Source organism: Oncorhynchus gorbuscha, linkage group LG06 (genome assembly GCF_021184085.1).
Source record: "Oncorhynchus gorbuscha isolate QuinsamMale2020 ecotype Even-year linkage group LG06, OgorEven_v1.0, whole genome shotgun sequence".
NCBI lineage: Eukaryota > Metazoa > Chordata > Actinopteri > Salmoniformes > Salmonidae > Oncorhynchus > Oncorhynchus gorbuscha.
In genome coordinates, this window is record NC_060178.1 from 78331898 (window position 1) to 78340185 (window position 8288).

Genomic DNA, 8288 nt, shown 5'->3' on the forward strand with positions numbered 1-8288 from the left:
GCTAGACAACCTGCTAGGTGAGGGCAGGAGACCTGACACTGGAATGGGTTATTCATTTTCTATTTTTGACTTGTCTCAAAGCATTTTTTTAAGCTTCACTAAGGTGGATCGGAATGATCCATTCCTTCACCAATGCTTTCTGTGAATATCCAACATCCTAGTTAGGACTGACATAGTGTGGTTTATTTTTGAGTCTGACACTCTCTCTGCTCTCTCTCTCTCCCTCCCTCTGCCTTTCCTCCTCGATCACCACTTCTCTCCTCCCTCCTCAGGTAACCGTGCCTTGCTGCCCATGCTTGTGTCTCGTGGCCAGGCAGCGCCAGTGGAGTCTAGTGAGTCTGGAGGCAGCAGCAGTCTAATAGTGTATAATGGAGCCATGGTGGACGTGGGCAGCATCATGCAGAAACTGGACAAGAGTGAGAAGGCCAGGGAGGAGATTGAGCAGAAACTCATGGTGCAGGACTCCAAGATGGGTAAGAGACAAGTATCCTCAACAGATTTACTCAGGCCACTACGAGCTCCCTCTACTTACTATCCGTGGCATCATTCTGTGCCTCGCTCCAAGGGAGCCACTACTTATCTTTTCTGATCATTGTTAAACTCCGACTGGCTTTTTTAGGTCTTCAAAGGTCTTTTAAGCTCAGATGGCTTTGACGCAATGTTATCTTAATTCTACGGCCTGATGGCATTATAATTGCCCCTTGTGGGAGGAAATAAATATTCTATGTATTTATAATACCTGCAATTGGTGAATGAACTTCAACCGGAAAAAATTATAATTTAATAGAATGTATTCCTGAGTGTCTAAACCTGTATGTGTGCGTTGTTGTGTTCCAGCCGAGGACACCAAGCAAATCCACCAGCTGGTATCAGATAACCGAGCCCTGTCTAAAGATCTGGAGGAGGTGAAGGGAACTCTGGGCCAGACGGAGAACAACTTCAGAGCTACGGTGGAAGAGAAGACTGTCTACCACGACCAGCTCAGCAAGACACTCAACAACCTGGGCAACACCATTAAGGAACTTCAGGGAGTCCTCAAGAAGGTAGAATTGATTTATTGGTAGACATGAGTGGGTTTTAAATTGTGATATTCATGGATTTCCATTAGGTCTGGAAGAAAGCACCTTACAATTGCTGGTTGGATTGAGTTGGTTGTTAAAGGGAGATTTGCATGAAACTTTAAGTTATGTTTAATAATCAGCCCAAACCAACTGTGATAAGAAAGAAATGTACTTGTCGTACAACTGTCGAAGTTTCACTATTGCCCCTTTCAGACAAATGGAAAGTGGCGCCTTGAAAGCGCCTCGGCTACGGCATGTTTGTTTGTCTGAAAAGGTGCACAATGACTTTTTAAATGCCGCCACGAAAACCTTCTCTGGAGATTGTTAAGAAGGGCCACTGAACAGGCAATTAACTTGTCTCTAACGGCTGCTTCTATAGCGGGACTAACGTCCATCTCTAGGCAAACAGATCTGTCAATCAAATGACCTCGAGCTGCCTGCACACAGACTCTCCCTCCTAAAAAAGTACTTTGAATTTTGTTAAATACACTGGCTTACCAATACATTTAGTCTAAAGAAAACACATCTATCTACCTTGCTATAAAGAAACAGCAGAAAAGCAACACAACAACCCATCAAACAGCAACGTTTATTGTTGTCAGGGAAACAATACCGAGCAGAATTCTACTGGCTGAAAAGGTACAGACACTTCTGATGCGGCACAATTGTCTGAAAGGTTGTCAATTGCTGCGTTACTGTAGTGGCGTCCTATGTATGAAAAGGGTATATGTTACATAATGCATTCATAAGCAGTACATCTATAACGTGACACATACGCCTAAAATACTGTTCATAAGGAGCTCATTAGTTTGCAGAATACCGCCAAACATTGTTCTATTTTTGTATGTTGAAATTAACTGAAGAATTCCTGTCTTGTTTCTCCAGGAGGTTCCCTCAGAAGCCGCAGCTGACCAAAAATCCCAAACAACTAATGGTTCAGACGAATGAAAGAATGAGTTTTGCAATCGGACACACTTCTTACAAATCCTGTACATATGCACTAAAAACCAGTTTAATTTGTGTCTATAGTAGTTGTTTTCTCTCTCATGGCCATACATAGATTGGCATTGTGTGGATGAATCCCAAAGGGCACCCTATTCCCTATATGGTGCACTACTTTTGAACAGGACACATTGGACTCTGGTCAAAAGTAGTGCACTATGTAGGGAATAGGGTGGCATTTGGGACATAAGCGTTCACTTAATTAGTTCTAATGTTTTTGAGTGACCTCACTGTTTCCACCTAAAAATAAAATGTTAATTTCATTGGTTTGAAATCAGTTAGTTTGATTCTCGGGTTATTATGATGCGTTCTAATTGTGAAACTATTAATAACTATTTTGTTCAAAATTGTGTTCATTTCATTGAGAAGTGCTTCTTTGCTTACGGTATACATTTTTTAATTTTTGTAGCTGCCTCAATTGCTCATGATAATTTAAATGTTTTGTTTTAGTCTGCATTGGTTTACTCGTTCATAGCCCTACCCAAATAGTAACACAACATTGATGCCAGTATGTGTGAGTAGTACCTTTATATCAGATCATTCTAATTAGCAATAATGGTGTTATTTATGTTCAAGTGAATTCATAAAAAAATATATATTTAAAATAAATAAACAATGATATTTAGAGGGGAGGGATGAGGACCTTGAAGATGTGTTTTTGATGAGTCAACCGAATGACTATAACATGTTCATCCTCTTCTCCCTGACAGCTGATCAATAAAGTAATTGATCATTTTGTATTTCCTCATCCTACTAATCTATGTAACTGACTAGACTGGCTGCCACTGTTTTGAGACATGGGTTGTATCCATTAGGGAACACTAACAAAGTAACGGATTCTTATTGGACACGTTCAGATAGTACCTCCCCATTTTGGCCAGTTTGCTTCCGTTTAGTCCCCAATGAATACGACAGTACTATTGCATGCATCTCCTTATGAGAAACCTCAGTCTCTTGAGGCCTCTTCCAGTAGCAAGCTTGTTTGATCCCAGGAGTTGTGAGACCATGGTAGTCAGTCAGTCGTGTGGTCTATGTTACATCTATCCAGGGTGGGATTGTTTAGCATTGAGTTGTTTGTTTATTGAAAGTGAAGTAAATGCAAAGCCAAACCATAAGCTGAATGTCTCAACTAACATCAAAGGAACTGGAGCCCTAGGTCTCATCCTGCCTTTTGACCACAGATAGAATGGTTGGGATTCTAGACTAAAACAACATGAGAATACTACTGGAGTTCTGTTGTAGAATTATGGATGTTCTAGAAGTGATGTTTTCTGTTCTGGGGTTGTTGTAGAACTGTGTGAGGAGTTATGATTCTGTCCCTCAATGGTTGGGCACCAGGTGTGATGGTGTATGTATGCATTTCTGGATGAGAGCCTAACTTGAGACATGAGCCCAAAGCATATAATTTTTCTATTGAAAATGTACTGTATGGCTGTCCTGTGCAGAATTAAAGGAGTCCATTTTAACATTTTGTCTGATTAGCTTTTTGTCCTGTATTTTAGAGTCGTTTTGTATGTAAAATAAAATGTGTACAGTATATTTTGGTTAACATTGATATTGAAATGCTTATTTCAATGAAAGATATGGAAAATGCTTATTGGAGAGCAATTTATTAAAATATTCTTATGTGTAAAAGTCTGTGTTACTGGAAGTAGAATTTAGAAAGATGTAATAGAATGACAACCATTCTGGTTTAATGGTTTCAACACATCTGACGTCTGTGCATTGTTTTGGTGTGTTCCTCCTGGTGATGTATTGTTGCTAGTCAGTTTTTGTCCCCGGCAGCTTCACACCACTCCCATCACACAAACAATGTTGTAGTGTTAAGAAAATTGGTGGTGGTGGTGGAAAAACTAAACGCTCACTATACTGCAATGCAGTTTTCTGCAAAAGACATGGGTAAACTATGTTTACCCTCCACTGAGTACACACACACACGCACATACGGAATGTGATGGGAAGGAAGGTCTTCTTTCCTTCCACATTCCAAAACATAACTCAAAGACAAATGATTGTATGTTCCCTAAAGGTGATAAAACAAAACATGAATGTCTCTGTGTATTGAATTTGTTCTCGTTCACATTGTGCCTCTTACTCCCTATGAATGTGGGTGAGTTTGCTTCAGAGAAAATGAACTGGAGGTGACATTAAAGAGGGTACAGATCAAAGGTTGTGGCCAGAAGTCAGCTCACTGGGAAGCTAGTGTGACATTTCTAAACTTCTCTGTCTACCTTTCACAAAAGGTCACCTCAAACTCCTCAGGGGTCAATGGTTTACTTTCGTCTCATATTTACGCATTCAGAAAACCTTTTCAGATGGTCAATATTTAAAAAAAGTATCTTTGTACTGTAAAAGCTCATTGTATAAAGGATTTTACCCGGTGTTTCCCTATTGGTGGTGTTATGATATGGGGAGGGGGGGGGGGGTTAGTGTTATGACATAGACAAACACACTACCATGATGCACTTACACACTCCATCCCCAGGTGGCAGCAGCAACCGGGTCTAGCCTCTGAGCCAGGCCTTTGACACACAGGTGGGCAGTGTCCCAGCGGGCATAGCCGTGAGGCTGCTGGTTTTGTTTGGTGGCCGTGAGGCCTTTCGTTGTTTTTCTCTTTATTTTGGGCATGCCGGTGTATTTTATTTATATATAAATATATATTTAAGTTTTGTTACCATCTGAACAAATAATAAACTGTTTGTACTGGCTGACCAGGAGGTCAAGAAGCAGCCAGCCCTGGACCTAAGGTAAGATGGCTGTCTCCTGTAAACATATTTTCAACACATGCTTACATCCCACATTTATGCACACATCAAATCAGGTTACAGACCATGCAAGTTAACCAACAAACTTTATACATTGTTTGCTAGGCATAAGACTCCTAGACCTAACGAGTGCAGCAAAATCAGCAGGTTAGTATAACATAGTTTTGTAACAGTGGGAAGGGATCACTGGTGGTAGGTTGCAGCTGACTCCTTTTGAGTCACAGATCAAGACTGAATCATGGCTAGAAATAGTTGTATTTCTTACATGGTGGGTCACAAGAAGAAAGACCAGTTTGTATGAACTTCTGACTTTACATTTTGTTGACATTTAGTCAACAGCTCTCTATATGTCATTTCCTGAGGAACACTCAGAGGAACTGCAGTATGACTATCCTAAATCCTTAGTTTGTCTGTCTGTGTGTGTTGTGAAATCAGACCCCTGCCAGAGAGATTGATGCAGGTAACCTCACTCCCACACTGAGACAGGGCCTTTGTGGCGGCCTCCCCTCTCTCCTCTTTAACCCAGTGAATCAAATGGTCTCACACACACACACACATACAAATCTAGACAGGGTTGGTGTTTTTAGGGTGGGGTCGGGTTGTGTTTATAAAGGGAGAGTTTTGGAAAGTAACTGATCAAGTTGCAATTCTTTCTCCCTTGATCTGGTTATGGTGTTACGCTGGTTTCATTAATGGTTGGATTATAGAACGTGCTTTTAAAAAGATAAACCTCTTACTTGCAGGTGTTGATCGCTGATCTGCTTATCATTACCCTCTCTGTCTCCTCTGTTCAGCTCAGTCTGCATTCCTATAGATGTGTATAGTAACTATCTATAGGGGTTGATTGCCATCCTCTTGTAGTGTAGCTGTGTAGAGTTGTATGGTCTGATGGCAGTCCATTGTCCTGTGGCAGTGGGGCCATTCTCTCCTCATTCTCTCATGTGTCTGTCTGGGAGTCAAACACGTCCCCTGTCTACCATTACCATCAACACCTCCCCCATCTCAAGAAGAGACACACAATCATTCAACAGTTGTAGGAGTTGTTTCCCTTACTCAACACTTGATCTCTCTTAACTACCAACGCTTCCCATTTTCTGTGTGTCGAAAGTTCAGTGTCGTGATTATCATGACAAAGGCTGTTCCCCCAACTTCCCTCACAGCCTTTAGTGGCCTGATGTGTCTGCTTTTCATAACTCGCCCCAACTTCCTGTCTGTTTGCTTTGGGTTGTTGTCTTGATTTCCTGCAAGTGCCAGTAGTTATGATATGTGGGTTAGGGAAGTAATCTTGCCGAGTCAGAAACTTGTCTTAAATCTACGAGATTAGGAGGAACAAAATCGGTTTGGTGTGCCTCAGAAGATTGCTTTTAAACAGCCCTACCCTGTATAGTTCAAGTTCACGCCATATGTACAGTATATATTCACATAGAATTTTGAGCATGTTTCCTCTAGTCTAGTGGGAACTAAGGAAACACACTGTTGTGGATTCTCTCTCTCTCACTCTCTTCCTCTGTCCACCTCTCCATCACCCTCTCTCTACTTGAATTTCAACAGAAATCCACCGTATTCAGGCAACCTGCCCAGTGCTGTTTGATACTTTAGTTAATTGATACATGAGTGGTCCTATTGATTTTTTCCTCCTTGTCCTCTCCTGGGCCTATCCACAGCCTCAGCCTCCTGTGTACACACACACAGGCCCTTATGTAGGGTGTTCAGGCCCTTTTTGTCCGATCTGGGACCCCTGGATTGCTGGTAGGCGGGGTTACAGTGGGAGAAAGTTTCTCAGCTGTTTTTGACAACATTGTCTCTAGGGGTATACAGTGGCTTGAGAAAGCATTCACCCCCCTTGGCATTGTTCCTATTTTGTTGCCTTACAACCTGGAATTAAAATGCATTTTTTGGGGGGGTGTTTGTATCATTTAATTTACACAACATGCCTACCACTTTGAAGATGTAAAATATTTTTTGTGAAACAAACAAGAAATAAGAGATTTTTTTTTAAATTGAGCATGCATAACTATTAGCTTGTGGAAGGCTACCAAAAATGTTTGACCCAAGTTAAACAGTTTAAAGGCAATGCTACCGAATACTAATTGAGTGTATGTAAACTTCTGACCCACTGGGAATATGATGAAAGGAATAAAAGCTGAATAAAGCATTCTTTCTACTATTATTCTGACATTTGACATTCTTAAAATAAAGTTGTGTTCCTAACTGACTCAATACAGGGACATTTTACTTGGATTAAATGTCAGGAATTGTGAACAGCTGAGTTTAAATGTATTTGGCTACGGTGCATATAAACTTCCGACTTCAACTGTATATACTGAGATCATGTGACACTTAAATAAAGTCCACCTGTGTGCAATCTAACAAATTATGTGAGTTCTGAAGGTAATTGGTTGCACCAGATCGTATTTAGGGGCTTCATAGCAAAGGGGGTGAATACATAAGCAAGCACCACTTTCCAATTTTTATAATTTTTTTCACTTCACCAATTTGGAATATTATGTGTGTCCATTGCATGAAACCCAAATTAAAATCCATTTAAATTACAGGTTGTAATGCAACAAAATAGGAAAAACACCAAGGGGGATGAGTACTTTTGCAAGACACTATACCCAACTAACAAACTGTATATACCGGAGTGGCTTTATTTTGTGTGTGCATGCATCCATCTACTTAACCCATTGTTATAAAACATTGTAATTTACAATATAATTGACTAAAGTAAAACTGTAAAGTTATTGACCCTTTCCAAAACATAAATATAGGCAGTCAGGTAGCAACATGTCTCATTCACAACTCTCTGCATGTTATAATCTCCTTGCAAAAAAATTGAAAGGATATTCAAAAAGTCAAACTCCACACACTAATATCACATTTAATAGCATGTTTCAGATTTCACAGACAATATGCACATAAATCCTAGCATTCATCTACGCTTGGCGTTTACAAAAATGGGTTAAAAGCCCATTTTAGCTTAATTGCCCTCCTGTAAGCTGCCCTGAAGGAAAGTGTGTCACTCAATAGGATAATCATATACAGTTGGAGCCAGCGGTTACCGGTACCAGCCTGCAATTTGAAAAAACAAACATCTCCATTGTGAAATTACATAGTTGGCTTTGTCGTGGTGGTGCATGTGGGTCAACACATCCAGCAAACAACATTTATGAGAACAAAAGCAGAAAAATACACAGCCCTCCACATTTCCGTTTGTACCAGTTGTTATAATGAGTCATTCACAAATTAACCCCCCCCCCAGTCCAGGAAGTCACCGTGAGGTATTTCCTGCATGCTTCAAGTCACCTTGGTGCAGGGGTCACTAGGAACAGTGGGAGGGTTCTCTTCTTTGCCAGTGTGTGTGCATGCATGTGTCCGGATGTGTGTGTATTTGTCCCCTAATGAACTGCATGTTTGATGTCTGCCACAGCAGTTTACAGGCTTTGGTTGTTCAGTTCAA

General features: G+C 40.7%; 1 protein-coding gene across 3 annotated transcripts in view; it reads left to right on the forward strand.

Moving 5' to 3' along the window:
• Positions 1-3529, forward strand: part of LOC124038369 (cell division cycle and apoptosis regulator protein 1-like) — a 33728-nt gene extending 30199 nt beyond the window's left edge. For all 3 annotated transcript variants that reach the window (XM_046354174.1, XM_046354175.1, XM_046354176.1), the window contains 4 exons: positions 1-17; positions 273-473; positions 838-1043; positions 1947-3529. The exon at positions 1-17 is cut by the window's left edge and continues 104 nt beyond it. In XM_046354174.1, the coding sequence (XP_046210130.1) occupies positions 1-17; positions 273-473; positions 838-1043; positions 1947-2009 (487 nt within the window). In that variant the 3' untranslated portion in view covers positions 2010-3529. The remainder of the gene's footprint in view (positions 18-272; positions 474-837; positions 1044-1946) is intronic.
• The last annotated feature ends 4759 nt before the right edge of the window (positions 3530-8288 follow it).